Source organism: Leptomonas pyrrhocoris, assembly GCF_001293395.1.
Source record: "Leptomonas pyrrhocoris isolate H10 chromosome Unknown, whole genome shotgun sequence".
Taxonomy (NCBI): domain Eukaryota; phylum Euglenozoa; class Kinetoplastea; order Trypanosomatida; family Trypanosomatidae; genus Leptomonas; species Leptomonas pyrrhocoris.
The window spans coordinates 502723-517316 of record NW_015438375.1 but is presented as its reverse complement, the minus strand read 5'-3'; the positions used below and the strand labels follow the sequence as shown (position 1 = coordinate 517316).

At 55.8% G+C, this 14594-nt stretch overlaps 7 protein-coding genes across 10 annotated transcripts in view; all 7 read right to left on the bottom strand.

Moving 5' to 3' along the window:
* ABB37_07637 (putative mitochondrial RNA binding protein rggm) overlaps positions 1–515 on the bottom strand; it is a gene marked incomplete at its 3' end in the record, with an annotated part of 1275 nt that extends 760 nt beyond the window's left edge. The window contains exon 1 of one of the 3 annotated variants that reach the window (XM_015806351.1): positions 1–515. This exon is cut by the window's left edge and continues 760 nt beyond it. The other 2 variants (XM_015806352.1, XM_015806353.1) reach the window with 2 other exon arrangements.
* Positions 516–1372: 857 nt separating this feature from the next.
* On the bottom strand, positions 1373–3219 carry ABB37_07636 (hypothetical protein; the record flags this gene model as incomplete). The annotated part of the gene is made up of 1 exon (XM_015806350.1): positions 1373–3219. Exon 1 carries the CDS (start codon positions 2426–2428, stop codon positions 1373–1375), a length of 1056 nt encoding a protein of 351 aa, XP_015655272.1. The 5' UTR covers positions 2429–3219.
* Positions 3220–3865: 646 nt separating this feature from the next.
* ABB37_07635 (hypothetical protein) lies at positions 3866–5858 on the bottom strand (the record flags this gene model as incomplete). Of its 2 annotated transcripts, none has more annotated exons than XM_015806348.1 (1): positions 3866–5858. In XM_015806348.1, exon 1 carries the CDS (start codon positions 5396–5398, stop codon positions 3866–3868), a length of 1533 nt encoding a protein of 510 aa, XP_015655270.1. In that variant the 5' UTR covers positions 5399–5858. The 2 variants fall into 2 exon arrangements, with proteins under 2 accessions (XP_015655270.1, XP_015655271.1); XM_015806349.1 differs by having other exon boundaries at positions 3866–5841.
* Positions 5859–6304: 446 nt separating this feature from the next.
* ABB37_07634 (hypothetical protein) lies at positions 6305–7014 on the bottom strand (the record flags this gene model as incomplete). The annotated part of the gene is made up of 1 exon (XM_015806347.1): positions 6305–7014. The coding sequence occupies exon 1, from the start codon at positions 6785–6787 to the stop codon at positions 6305–6307; it is 483 nt and encodes a 160-aa protein (XP_015655269.1). The 5' UTR covers positions 6788–7014.
* Positions 7015–7985: 971 nt separating this feature from the next.
* ABB37_07633 (putative glucose transporter/membrane transporter D2) lies at positions 7986–9775 on the bottom strand (the record flags this gene model as incomplete). Its single annotated transcript, XM_015806346.1, has 1 exon — positions 7986–9775. Exon 1 carries the CDS (start codon positions 9690–9692, stop codon positions 7986–7988), a length of 1707 nt encoding a protein of 568 aa, XP_015655268.1. The 5' UTR covers positions 9693–9775.
* An 830-nt stretch (positions 9776–10605) lies between these two features.
* Positions 10606–11315, bottom strand: ABB37_07632 (hypothetical protein; the record flags this gene model as incomplete). Its single annotated transcript, XM_015806345.1, has 1 exon — positions 10606–11315. Exon 1 carries the CDS (start codon positions 11086–11088, stop codon positions 10606–10608), a length of 483 nt encoding a protein of 160 aa, XP_015655267.1. The 5' UTR covers positions 11089–11315.
* A 971-nt stretch (positions 11316–12286) lies between these two features.
* Positions 12287–14076, bottom strand: ABB37_07631 (putative glucose transporter/membrane transporter D2; the record flags this gene model as incomplete). The annotated part of the gene is made up of 1 exon (XM_015806344.1): positions 12287–14076. The coding sequence occupies exon 1, from the start codon at positions 13991–13993 to the stop codon at positions 12287–12289; it is 1707 nt and encodes a 568-aa protein (XP_015655266.1). The 5' UTR covers positions 13994–14076.
* Positions 14077–14594: the final 518 nt, after the last annotated feature.

The following is a 14594-nucleotide window of genomic DNA, read 5'->3' as shown; positions in this document are numbered from 1 at the left end:
CCCCGCGACCCGCGTCCTCTGCCGCCGCAGCCGCGGCCCCATCCGCCACCGCCGCCGCCGCCCCACCCAGCTGAGGCGTCGCGGGCGCTTCCCCACCCGCCGCTCGCCGGTGCGGCCGCCTCATCCTCCGCCGACCCCCACCCCCCACCACCAGCGGCGGACTGCCCCCCCGAGGAGCCCCAGCCGCTACCGCCGCCACCACCGCTCCCCCAGCCTTGCAGAGTGAAGGCGGTGGCCCGCATCAACAGCGGCGCAAAACTGCGTCGGAGCATTCTCTTTCCGTCTCACGTACTCACCTTCACGGTTTATGCGTCAAAGGGTGTGTGCTTGGTGCAGTCGATAAAAAGAAGAGCGTTTGCACGTAAACACGTCGGAGCTCTCTTGCTTGTGTGCGTGTGTGTGTGTTAACGCAGACTTTGTGTGAATGCCTGTGGAAGCTTCGCTGTGGAGCCCGCCGTGTCATGTAACATGGCAAGATTTGGTGGTTGTTGCCGGGACAAATTTTCGTTTTTGCCGTTATATAAACGCAGACGCATGTGCACGCGTGTCCGTGGCGTAAAAACGGAAGAAAAGGAGGGTCCAGGGAAGTGAGACAAGGGAGAGAGAGAGAGGGAGCAAAATTCATCTATCACGGAGGTAGAAGAGGCCATTGGAAAAATAATACGGATCTACAGCGATGACTTGGATATCACAGCCAGCTGCGTCTTCATCTGCTTTGCCTTAGCAAGCGCAAGTACCAGCCAAGAAAGAAATCACACAGGAGAAAAACAGGAGGGTACTACGGCGGAGAAAAGCTATCTGCACTTGATTGCGTGTTGGATCCTCCTCGCGTGTGTGTGTGTGTGTGTGTGTGTGTGTGTGAGTGCGTTTTCCTTTTAGTTTTCTTAAATACATTCTAATGGGGTGTCTCTGTGAACCATTATTCATTAGTTACTTCAAAACGATTTTCTTTCGTTTACACAACACGTTGAAGGAGAAGCAATTATAGTTAAACGGAGAAACAGAGAGACAAGGGTGAAGGCGGGGGGCCACGCAACGGAACAGTCTTTCAAGCACATGAGACGGCAAGTAGGAGGACAACAAAAACGGAAAGGTAAAAAAGAAATGAGCAAGCAGCTACATCAAACCAGACAATGGATAAGTGGAACTACTGATACATCATCAGCGCCATTCAATTCAGCGCTGAATGAAGGCTGCCGCCGCACCCGCGCTGCGCCGCTTTCGTGTGCCCTTTCTTCTTTGCCCACTCGCTCTATGCGCTCGATCGTCTCCCTTCCGTCTACTCGGTGTTGTTTTCACAGCCCCTTCTCGCCATCCGTCGCTCTCTCCCACCCACCCCTCTCGAGTCATTCTACAACACGTCTGCGAGAGATCAGTGCAGCCGGTGCCGCCGCATGCGAATGTCGTCGCCATCCATCTTCTTCCAGCGGTGCAGCAGGTGCGACATCACCCCGCTCCACGCCACCTGTACCATGGACGAGTACGCGAGACGGAAATGGCATGGAATGTAATAAAACATGGGCAGCCAATTGACCGACCAGAACATCAGGCCGTACTTCATAATATCGGGGAAGTCATAGAGTAGCTTGCGCTCCACATCGGTGCTGACACAGGTGTAGTACTCGTGGAAGTTGAAGTCCGTGTTGCCTACAAAGCGGTAATAGTAGCCCATCTTGTGCACCGTCGTCTGGTCCAATTCTTTGGAGGTGTTGCGAAAAGGGCTGAAGCTAAAGCGGATGCGGCCTGTGCTGCGCTGCGTCTTTGCGTCTTCGTCGCCCGCCTCCACCACGCGGTCCTTCTGCGTGCTCGTACCGGTCATTGGGATCGCCATCACGCGTCGCCGTCCGTCACGCCCGTCACGGTAAATGAAAAAGTGGTCTAACGCGGTCACGTAGGTTAAGTAAATGGGGTTCGTGACTTGCGCCGCGACGTAGCTGAGAAAACCTTTTGCGATGGCGTTGCGCTTCGTGATGAAGGCAGGGTTGATGAGGCGGTCGAGGTGACGGTAGACCCAGAGAAAGTACGGCACGCCGAAAATGAAGGTGAAGCTGCAGAAGATCATGCTGCGGCGGAGGTCGAGGAGGACAGTGGTGTTGCCGCGCACCACCGGCTGGCTCTCCGCCGTCGTACTCGTCGCCCCACGAGAACCGTTCGCTAAGTCCGTGTGTCGCCCGGATGAGGCCTGGTATTCTCTCCACATGTTTCTCGCACACAGGAAAGGCGAGTCCACCGAGAGGAGAAAGACGGAGTCTCTGCTCTCATCGGGCAGCCGCTCCCTCGTAAGAGGCGGTCGCGACTGCGTCCACGGCTCGTAGACAGTCTGGCACACGACGTCGCCGCAGAAGCCCACTGTCGTGCTCAAAACCAGATTGGAGCGGAGTGGGTACTCCTTCAAATAATACGACAACGAATGGATTAAAAACCGCATTGCTGCCTGCGCGTGTGCGGGTGCGTGTGTGTGGGTGGATGTGAAGACTTGGGCGTATTCCTGCGCGTGGGGTACGAAACGCGAAAGAAATAAAAGGCAGATGCACCTACAACAGAGCGGTGAATCACTGGCAAAAATGCATGAACTTGCCTCTGCCGAGATTCACGTGCGTCGTCACGACCTAAACAAGCCAGTCGTGATGAGAACAGAAGAGAAAAAAAAAGACGCAGCTGGTGGTTGTAATCGATGGGAAGCCCCTTTCACAACGGAGAAAGAGGGGAAAGGAGGAAAACGACGTTCAGTGAATACTCAGGAATACAAAAAAGAAAGGAAGCGAAGGTGCGTCGCTTATCGCACAAACACGAAACAAAAATGGGGCGGTCGGGGCACCGAAGTCGCTGAACGCTGAACGATGAGGACACGCGCAACGAGATGCATATATTTTCAATTAAAAAAGAAATGTAAAGGAAAAGGCGCAGTTCGAAAATTCACTCACGAATTATTCTGCCACAACTGCTGTAATGAATGCAGAGGAACAGAAGATCCAGCTGTATCGGCGTGCGAGCAACTTCGCAGGCCAACGCACGACAAGTCAGTGTTGTCAGAAAACCTCTTTCAGAAAAAAAAAGGAGGCCGAGTCAACCAGAGAGAGTAAAAATATGAATCGCTTCAAATGTTGGCTGCGAATACAACCGCCGCTGGGGCTTTCCAATCTCCTCTTCGTGGGTGCACGATGCGCGCGCCGCCGAGTAAGTGAGTAGAACAAAGGCGTGTAGCGTCACGTACTGGCTTGTTGCGTTGCAGCGCCGTTCATCGAAACGCGAAAGTGAAAGGGTTGACGGAAAACAAGGCGAAGCAAGGCGGCAACCATTTGTCGACAGAAACAGGAAGGGTGAAGAGCAGACAACAGCAGGCTTTACAAAGAACGCCCTTTGTCAACATAAGAGCCCCCAAACGTAATTCAGGTGCTTGCGTCGATCAAAGCGATCCAGTGAAACAGTCGGTTCAACTGCTTACATCGCCACCGGCAGCAAAGTTGGAAAGTCGCAAAACTGAAAGACGAGCGAAAACGCGTCTCAACGATATTGCCACAACTCCGAAGCCCGCACAACTGTCTCCGTTCCGCACATTTCGACAACAAGAGCGATGAAGACTAATGAACTCAATTTTAATTGCAATGACCGTACTATTGGTTGTAGTTGCAACTGTTTTTTTTTCTTTTTGAAGAGTTGATATAAAATTTAGAGCCAAGAAAGTCGTCCTCTGCCAAACCATGGCCACACAGCGCTTGCGCGATACTAATAATAATTGCGGCTTTCACAGTCCAACAGCCTTATACGATCCTTCGCGAAACCAAAAAAACGAGGTTAGCATCCCTACGCGTCATAAAAGAATCACAATACCTCTACCAGAGTCAACCTTTCCTCTTCATCCGCACTACGACGGCAGCCACGTCGGCGTCCACAAGCGCAGTCGACTGTCGTCTCCACCAGTCACAAGGAAGTTGCCGTAGGGGCTGGCCGCCAAGGCGTGCTGCTCAAAGCTCGGCTGCGTCGTCATCGTCGAGGCCACCTCGCCGGTGTACACGCAGTAGCGCTGAATGGCCAGCAGCGTCGAGTCCTGGCAGTAGACGTGGCTCTCGTTGGCCGAGAAGGCAGCCCGGATGCTCCGGCGCAAGCACTTTGCCGGCTCGCCAAACGACGCCACCTCGGGGCTTTGGTAGTTGCGCAGCGTCGCGCTCAGCCGGCGCAGGTCCCACAGCCGCGCTATGGAGTCCATGCCGGCCGTCAGCACCACGTTGCCGGTCCGGCTGTAGGCCACACTCGTCACTGCGACGCTAGAGTGTGCGTCTTCGGCCTTGTAAATGACGCGGCCGCTGACGCCGTCGTACAGCATCCACGAGCCGTCCAGACTGGTGCTCATCATCGTCCGCCCGTCCGGCGCAAAGCACACAGAAGAGAGCGCCGCCGTGTGCTGCGCGCCGCGGTCCGTCGGGCGGTAGGTCGAGACCGCCGCGACACCTTCATCCTCGCCGTCGCCGCCGACGTGGGCGGACGAGGAGGCGTACGTGCCGGGCGGCGTCAGCACCTTCTCGGTGCGGATGTTGATGAGGCGCGGCAGGTGATGGTCAGTGGCCACCACCATGTACTCGCCGGATGGGTGAAAGGCAGCCGACCGAACAGCGAAGTTGTCGTGCGCCTTCATCACCACCTTCGAGTTGGGAAAGGCGTAGTTGCGGAGGTACACGTCGCCCTCGCGTCCGCCGGAGAGGACAATGGGCTCGCGTGGATGGAAGCGCATCACCTCCACCGACTGCGTGTGCTCGTGAAAGCGGCGCACCATCGCCAGCTCCGTCACCTCGTTTGCGTTGCGCGTGGCTGTCCCTTTCGGCGCCGTCTCGCCCTTGGCCACCGCCGCGGCGTCGCGGCTGCCGTCGAGCGCCCTCGCGCGGTTCGACGCCCGCACCTCGTCCAGCGCGCACAAATCCTCCACCGTCTCGAGGGAGAAGAGCGCGGCGACGCCGTTGGTGCCAGCACACGTGATGTACGCACCATCCGGTGAGAAGGAGATGTCGCGAACTACGCCGCCCAGCGAAGCAGACACAAAGCGCTCTTGCATACTCACGCAACGACGGCCAATGGACCAGCGATTTGTCAGCGACAGCGGCACGTACAGCCTCGAGGCACTCAAGAAACGCTCCACTACCTGCGTAGCCTCGAACTCCACCTCCGCCTTGCGCTCCATTTCCTCAACGCTCAGACCCGCCTCAACCACACGCGAGAGTCGGTCCCCATCGTCCTCTACGCCCTGCACCATCACACCCGTCGCATCGCACACGGCGGAGGCCGCGGCAAGGAAGCCGTCGTGGTGCAGCTGCCGCACCACCATCCGATACACCTCGCGGGGGATGGGGTTGACGAGCGCGCCTTGTCGCGGGCGCTTGCGGTGCGGCTGCGAGCCCCCCGCCATCACCTCCTTGTGAGGTCGACCCGGCATGGATGATGGAGGAGGCATGCTGTCTGCCTCCCCCTCTCGCGGCCTCGCACTCGCACCTGCATTATCTACTGAGCTCGACATGGGAAGCACAGGCGCAATTTTAAAAAGACAAACGAACGCTTTGAGTTTGTCTGCTTAGCGGGCAGCAGCTCAATCTGGTACCTTCGCTTCCTTCCTTGGAGTATTGCCTTGACGGCCAAAGTATTTAAAGAAAAATGTCGCTACACAGAGTGCGTTACACACAAGCTAGTGACTACCGATCTCGAAACGTTACTCTACCGTCTGCACAGCAGCAACACTGCTACTCATACATATATATGTATTCCTTCAGTAGATACCTCGTCGAATATATGTGTGGCGACGGAGGAAAAGCTGCACAGCGTCACAGTGGGCTCCGCTGACACAAACAGAAACCTCCAAATCAGAACGAACAGCGTGTCGGAGAAGGCATTAGAAACAAAGAAGAAAGGAGAAGAAGAACAAGGGCAGTGACCGACAGGAGGAAGTATACAGAGAGTAAAACAACATTGGAAACGCATAAGAACGATTGTGACCGTCAGCGCTACCCTTCCGGTCACCCCTTCATTTCGTCGAGATAATTGGAAACCGCTAAGCACTCGGATAAAACAAAACACAACTCTCGCTAAGGAAGCGGCGCGTAGAACGCATCCGCAGTCTATAACAGCAAAACCACCGCAGCATTGCGCCGCAAGTACAACAGGAAATGGAAAACATAATGTGAACAATCCAAAGAGGGCAAAAATACTCAAGGCGCATCTCCACAGCAGATATACTTCAAGTGACAGCCACGCGCAGGCGCAGCGCCACAGCGCACCGCACACATCCACAGTCACCGGAGCCATCAGCTGGTAGTGCATGTTATCTTCGCGTCCGCACAGCGGGCAGCAGCGCAGTGCAGCTCCGCATAGGAGTGAGTATTGATTTGTCTGCATCAGCGTCCCCGCACAGCGCATACCACAGGTCCAACGAGCAACGGCAGCAGCCACGCAGGAGGCACATCAGAGATTGTTCACCCAAGAAATACAGCAGTTCAATTGGCGCGCACAGCCGGGGCTCCGCGACCTGCGTGTTTCGCAGACTCTGTACATCATCACACACGCACTCCGCACACAGCACACAGAACACAACACACACAGGCAGCTCGCCACGGCGTCTCGCACCACCGATTGGACACAGCGCCACCGCAGTCACGGCGTCATCCTGCCCGGAAGGTGCAGCGCACACACCACGCGCGCAACCAGCAACCAGCAACCAGCAACCAGCAACCGGCAAGCGCCACGCGCAGAACGTCATCCAAGGTATTCGGTGTAGTGTAGTATTGATTGCATCACGTATAATCATCAACGGTCGTTAGGTGGTAGACGCAACGTAATCATTCAGTTCCACGGCACGCACAACGCCACGCGGCACGCATGTCAGCTGGTGTTCTTAGAAGTTGTCGGGTCGTTCACCGGAGGGGTCTCCTCAGGAAATGTGCAAACAAATAACTGCTTCGGTCATCAGCGCGGCCACCGCACAATCGCACACACACTCACACTCACACACCGCACCAGCGGGGTGCGGGCACTGCAGCAGAGAAAGGGAGAGAAGGAAGAGGGGTGGCAGAAAGAAGAGAGTATCGCGCCTCGAGTGAGTGCACACCAGCGTCGTGCACGCCGCAGCAGCGCAGCTGAGGCACATACAGCCAGCCATAAAGCACACAGGGCTCCGCGTCTCAGCGCGAGTGTCCCGGGAGGGGAAGAAAACGCCGAGCACAACGTGCCCCAGTCAGGCGTGGCGCGTGCTCCGGCGCTGGCGCAGCCACAGCGGGTCCGCAGCACCGGACTAGCGCTGCACTACGACTTTTCAGGGTTTGCTTCGACAGGCGGGTCCATGGCGCATTTGTCAGGGAAGGCGGGTTGAGGCCGCGACAATAAATAACACATTTTTGACGAAACAATGGCGACTCACGTAGGGAAATCATCGAGATCTTCGCTGCAGCTCCGTGCAACGCAGGCGTTGAATGAGTCGGGCTCTTGCGAGAGAGAAACCTTAATATCTGTCAATAGTAAAAGGAAAACGACCACTCATAAAAATAACGATGGGAGTCACTTTATAGCGCTCTCCTTCACACACTACGCGCAGACACGTCTACTCGCCCAGGCAACACATCAAGGGCGTCGATGTCTGCGTCGAAGTGAACAGAGAAATAACCCAAACACAGAAGAAGAAAGACAACAAGAAACAAAACAATTAAAAAACGTTTTGAATGGAGACATATTTCGGCTCCTGTACGTTTGCAACGAAAACAAACGTGCGAGAAGTACGCGCTTCGTTGACCGAGAAAGAGAAGAAAATATGATGGAGTTACTGTGCTGTGCAACATGCGCAATGCCGCGTTGCAACAACCTCGTCTCTGGCGCGTCTGCTGCCCCGCTACTCGCCCATGCGACGCGCAGAAGAACCACACGTGCGATTCACAGAGCACACCTGAGGCGGCTTAGAAGAAAAGAAAAGATATACTATAAGAGCAGCATCGGTGCTCCAGTTTTAACAATCCTTACTCCTCGGAGGGAACGGAATCAACCGGATCCTCCCACGGGTGCAGAAAGAAGTACTCGATCACCACCGTCACAATGCCGATGCAGCCGAAGAATATGAACGCCACAGCCTGGCCCTTGTCCTGGTTGCCAGACGGGCCGCCGGAGATGCCCTCCGTCGCGATCGGGTAGCAGATGTTGATCACAAGATTCAAACTGAACATTACGCCCATCGTGAACGACGAACCGATCGGGCGGAACGACTCTGGGAACACGTCCACTGTCAGCACGAAGAAGCACGGAGCAATGCCACAATCGTACGCAAGGATAAAGAGCGCAATGCCGATGATCCCAATCACCTCCTTCGCAAGCGTCGACTTCGTCACGCCGGGGTACACAGGGATGCCGCTCAGGAACAGGCAGCACAGCGAGCCCATAGCTGCACAGGACAGGAACAGCGTCCGCATCGTGAACTTCTTCGACAGCGGGATCGCGCCGAAAGCAGTCACGCAGTTCCACACCATCACGATGATGTTGCCCACGAGAGGATCCAGGCCAAGGTTCGACATGATCATTGGTGCAAAGTTCATGTTCGCTCCGATGCCGGTCAGATGAAGCGTACATCCCATCGCCACGCCAATCAGCAGCGGACCCACCATCTTCGAAATGGGGTACTTCTTCGCCGCCGGTTTAGCAGCGGTCGCATCATCTTCCGGGGCGGTGTACTTCGCATTCGACACCGAGTACCCGTCCTTCGTCACCAGCGGCATGAACAGCGTCAGGATGCACATCAACGTAGAAAGCGCCGTGAGTCCCTGCAAGCGGCCCATCACCTTCGCGTCACGCTCCGCGTCGTACGCGATCGTGTTGCCAAGACAGATGCCAAGGACAGCAGCAATCAACGAACCGACCGTAGTAGACACCTGGAAGAGGGTGCCCAGCGTCTTCTGATAGCGGCGCACAGCGAACTTGTCGGTATAATGCGGCCCCGTGACAGTGGTCCATCCCATCGGGAATCCAAAAATGATGCGGGAAACAAACATCAGCCAGTATTGAGAGATGCCGGTCGCCACGTGCGTCAGGATAGAGCCGACCGAAGCGATGACACCGATCAGCAGGAAGCTCTTGCGGTAGTCCAGCCATTTCGTCAGGTACCCTCCGAGCAGTGCTCCACAAATACCACCCATCATCATAGAACCCGCAAATAGGCCGCTCTGGATCGACGTGTAGCCCACCTTGTTCCCGCACGTGCTCGCGGAGTAGCTCCACACGCAGTCGTGGTCCGCACCGCAGCTGCCCTCGTCATCGTAGCTCAGGAAGCACGTCGTGCGCGGCGCCTCCCACCCGCACACCATCCCCAGCGTCGACGTCGCGTTCACCGTCGTGGCGTCCATCCACTTGCACTTCGCACCGGACAGCGTCTCGCACGAGGTCTGCGCGCCGTACAGCTGGCAGTTCGTCGCGTAGGAATATATCCTCGTGTACGGTCCGACGTACCCGATGTTGTATCCGAACAGCGTTGCAGTCAGAAGACTCGGAAGCACAACAAGGAAATTCTGCCAGCAGAAAAAACTCGTTGGCTCCTTCGCGGTCTCCGTTACATTCGCGCTGTCGCCAATCTCATCGATCGGACCCATCTCACCAGCAGGAAACGCTATGAACGGCTCTCCGGCCGGCACCTGCTTGGCTTCCAACGCAACATCGCCGCTCATCGATTCCCTGCTCATCCTTGCGATGAATCAGTATGGGGGTAGGTGTTGAGGTGATTTAGAGTGTGAGCAGTAAGAGAAAGGGCAGAAAGGGAGTTACTGTGCGAAGAGCAGAGCAAAGAGGGGCAAAACGAATAGGACACAAACATCACAGGAATAATTGTCAGTGTTTGTAGGTTGAGACGGAGAAGGGGGAAAGGTAAAGGTTAGTAGAAATAAACGAAACAGAGGAAGGGTGTTTTGCTTCACCCCTCCATTAACTTCCCAATCCGGTACAGGGATAAACCACGACCCTCACGACCACTCGAGGGCATTTATATAGCATTCAACTTTCTCAGGAAGGCAAGACATCAGATCAATTTATCTCTGAGAAACGTTTTCACGTGGAACGGGAGCAAAGACGAACGCGGTGGCGGACTTCTGCAACCTCAGTCCGCCCTCAAAGCGGATCGGCGTGGGCCTGGGTGGGCGGGAAACGAACAGAAAAGAGAACAAGGCGGAAGTTGAAGACTGTCCGTGAAAAGGGAGAACGAAGTACAAACAAATCTCTGAGGTTGATATTCACACGAGTTCCATTCAAAACATAATCGCATTCAGTCCTTCCTTTCGCTAGCTCCCAAAAGCGGTGCACACCAATTCCCCATGCCGGGAAACGGTGGAGTGGCGCGCAGTCGCACCGCACTCGGCAGTGTGAGGACTCGAGGGCACCGCAACGGCGAGCAGCACAACAGCGCCGCGGCAACTGCAGCACACACACGAATACAACTATCACCTTTGCACATTGTTCACCACGCCTCTGCTCAGCAGCGTTCAGCAGCGCGGAGGCAGCGACAGCGCCACGCATCCGGCACGTGACAGCCACGCGCAGGCGCAGCGCCACAGCGCACCGCACACATCCACAGTCACCGGAGCCATCAGCTGGTAGTGCATGTTATCTTCGCGTCCGCACAGCGGGCAGCAGCGCAGTGCAGCTCCGCATAGGAGTGAGTATTGATTTGTCTGCATCAGCGTCCCCGCACAGCGCATACCACAGGTCCAACGAGCAACGGCAGCAGCCACGCAGGAGGCACATCAGAGATTGTTCACCCAAGAAATACAGCAGTTCAATTGGCGCGCACAGCCGGGGCTCCGCGACCTGCGTGTTTCGCAGACTCTGTACATCATCACACACGCACTCCGCACACAGCACACAGAACACAACACACACAGGCAGCTCGCCACGGCGTCTCGCACCACCGATTGGACACAGCGCCACCGCAGTCACGGCGTCATCCTGCCCGGAAGGTGCAGCGCACACACCACGCGCGCAACCAGCAACCAGCAACCAGCAACCAGCAACCGGCAAGCGCCACGCGCAGAACGTCATCCAAGGTATTCGGTGTAGTGTAGTATTGATTGCATCACGTATAATCATCAACGGTCGTTAGGTGGTAGACGCAACGTAATCATTCAGTTCCACGGCACGCACAACGCCACGCGGCACGCATGTCAGCTGGTGTTCTTAGAAGTTGTCGGGTCGTTCACCGGAGGGGTCTCCTCAGGAAATGTGCAAACAAATAACTGCTTCGGTCATCAGCGCGGCCACCGCACAATCGCACACACACTCACACTCACACACCGCACCAGCGGGGTGCGGGCACTGCAGCAGAGAAAGGGAGAGAAGGAAGAGGGGTGGCAGAAAGAAGAGAGTATCGCGCCTCGAGTGAGTGCACACCAGCGTCGTGCACGCCGCAGCAGCGCAGCTGAGGCACATACAGCCAGCCATAAAGCACACAGGGCTCCGCGTCTCAGCGCGAGTGTCCCGGGAGGGGAAGAAAACGCCGAGCACAACGTGCCCCAGTCAGGCGTGGCGCGTGCTCCGGCGCTGGCGCAGCCACAGCGGGTCCGCAGCACCGGACTAGCGCTGCACTACGACTTTTCAGGGTTTGCTTCGACAGGCGGGTCCATGGCGCATTTGTCAGGGAAGGCGGGTTGAGGCCGCGACAATAAATAACACATTTTTGACGAAACAATGGCGACTCACGTAGGGAAATCATCGAGATCTTCGCTGCAGCTCCGTGCAACGCAGGCGTTGAATGAGTCGGGCTCTTGCGAGAGAGAAACCTTAATATCTGTCAATAGTAAAAGGAAAACGACCACTCATAAAAATAACGATGGGAGTCACTTTATAGCGCTCTCCTTCACACACTACGCGCAGACACGTCTACTCGCCCAGGCAACACATCAAGGGCGTCGATGTCTGCGTCGAAGTGAACAGAGAAATAACCCAAACACAGAAGAAGAAAGACAACAAGAAACAAAACAATTAAAAAACGTTTTGAATGGAGACATATTTCGGCTCCTGTACGTTTGCAACGAAAACAAACGTGCGAGAAGTACGCGCTTCGTTGACCGAGAAAGAGAAGAAAATATGATGGAGTTACTGTGCTGTGCAACATGCGCAATGCCGCGTTGCAACAACCTCGTCTCTGGCGCGTCTGCTGCCCCGCTACTCGCCCATGCGACGCGCAGAAGAACCACACGTGCGATTCACAGAGCACACCTGAGGCGGCTTAGAAGAAAAGAAAAGATATACTATAAGAGCAGCATCGGTGCTCCAGTTTTAACAATCCTTACTCCTCGGAGGGAACGGAATCAACCGGATCCTCCCACGGGTGCAGAAAGAAGTACTCGATCACCACCGTCACAATGCCGATGCAGCCGAAGAATATGAACGCCACAGCCTGGCCCTTGTCCTGGTTGCCAGACGGGCCGCCGGAGATGCCCTCCGTCGCGATCGGGTAGCAGATGTTGATCACAAGATTCAAACTGAACATTACGCCCATCGTGAACGACGAACCGATCGGGCGGAACGACTCTGGGAACACGTCCACTGTCAGCACGAAGAAGCACGGAGCAATGCCACAATCGTACGCAAGGATAAAGAGCGCAATGCCGATGATCCCAATCACCTCCTTCGCAAGCGTCGACTTCGTCACGCCGGGGTACACAGGGATGCCGCTCAGGAACAGGCAGCACAGCGAGCCCATAGCTGCACAGGACAGGAACAGCGTCCGCATCGTGAACTTCTTCGACAGCGGGATCGCGCCGAAAGCAGTCACGCAGTTCCACACCATCACGATGATGTTGCCCACGAGAGGATCCAGGCCAAGGTTCGACATGATCATTGGTGCAAAGTTCATGTTCGCTCCGATGCCGGTCAGATGAAGCGTACATCCCATCGCCACGCCAATCAGCAGCGGACCCACCATCTTCGAAATGGGGTACTTCTTCGCCGCCGGTTTAGCAGCGGTCGCATCATCTTCCGGGGCGGTGTACTTCGCATTCGACACCGAGTACCCGTCCTTCGTCACCAGCGGCATGAACAGCGTCAGGATGCACATCAACGTAGAAAGCGCCGTGAGTCCCTGCAAGCGGCCCATCACCTTCGCGTCACGCTCCGCGTCGTACGCGATCGTGTTGCCAAGACAGATGCCAAGGACAGCAGCAATCAACGAACCGACCGTAGTAGACACCTGGAAGAGGGTGCCCAGCGTCTTCTGATAGCGGCGCACAGCGAACTTGTCGGTATAATGCGGCCCCGTGACAGTGGTCCATCCCATCGGGAATCCAAAAATGATGCGGGAAACAAACATCAGCCAGTATTGAGAGATGCCGGTCGCCACGTGCGTCAGGATAGAGCCGACCGAAGCGATGACACCGATCAGCAGGAAGCTCTTGCGGTAGTCCAGCCATTTCGTCAGGTACCCTCCGAGCAGTGCTCCACAAATACCACCCATCATCATAGAACCCGCAAATAGGCCGCTCTGGATCGACGTGTAGCCCACCTTGTTCCCGCACGTGCTCGCGGAGTAGCTCCACACGCAGTCGTGGTCCGCACCGCAGCTGCCCTCGTCATCGTAGCTCAGGAAGCACGTCGTGCGCGGCGCCTCCCACCCGCACACCATCCCCAGCGTCGACGTCGCGTTCACCGTCGTGGCGTCCATCCACTTGCACTTCGCACCGGACAGCGTCTCGCACGAGGTCTGCGCGCCGTACAGCTGGCAGTTCGTCGCGTAGGAATATATCCTCGTGTACGGTCCGACGTACCCGATGTTGTATCCGAACAGCGTTGCAGTCAGAAGACTCGGAAGCACAACAAGGAAATTCTGCCAGCAGAAAAAACTCGTTGGCTCCTTCGCGGTCTCCGTTACATTCGCGCTGTCGCCAATCTCATCGATCGGACCCATCTCACCAGCAGGAAACGCTATGAACGGCTCTCCGGCCGGCACCTGCTTGGCTTCCAACGCAACATCGCCGCTCATCGATTCCCTGCTCATCCTTGCGATGAATCAGTATGGGGGTAGGTGTTGAGGTGATTTAGAGTGTGAGCAGTAAGAGAAAGGGCAGAAAGGGAGTTACTGTGCGAAGAGCAGAGCAAAGAGGGGCAAAACGAATAGGACACAAACATCACAGGAATAATTGTCAGTGTTTGTAGGTTGAGACGGAGAAGGGGGAAAGGTAAAGGTTAGTAGAAATAAACGAAACAGAGGAAGGGTGTTTTGCTTCACCCCTCCATTAACTTCCCAATCCGGTACAGGGATAAACCACGACCCTCACGACCACTCGAGGGCATTTATATAGCATTCAACTTTCTCAGGAAGGCAAGACATCAGATCAATTTATCTCTGAGAAACGTTTTCACGTGGAACGGGAGCAAAGACGAACGCGGTGGCGGACTTCTGCAACCTCAGTCCGCCCTCAAAGCGGATCGGCGTGGGCCTGGGTGGGCGGGAAACGAACAGAAAAGAGAACAAGGCGGAAGTTGAAGACTGTCCGTGAAAAGGGAGAACGAAGTACAAACAAATCTCTGAGGTTGATATTCACACGAGTTCCATTCAAAACATAATCGCATTCAGTCCTTCCTTTCGCTAGCTCCCA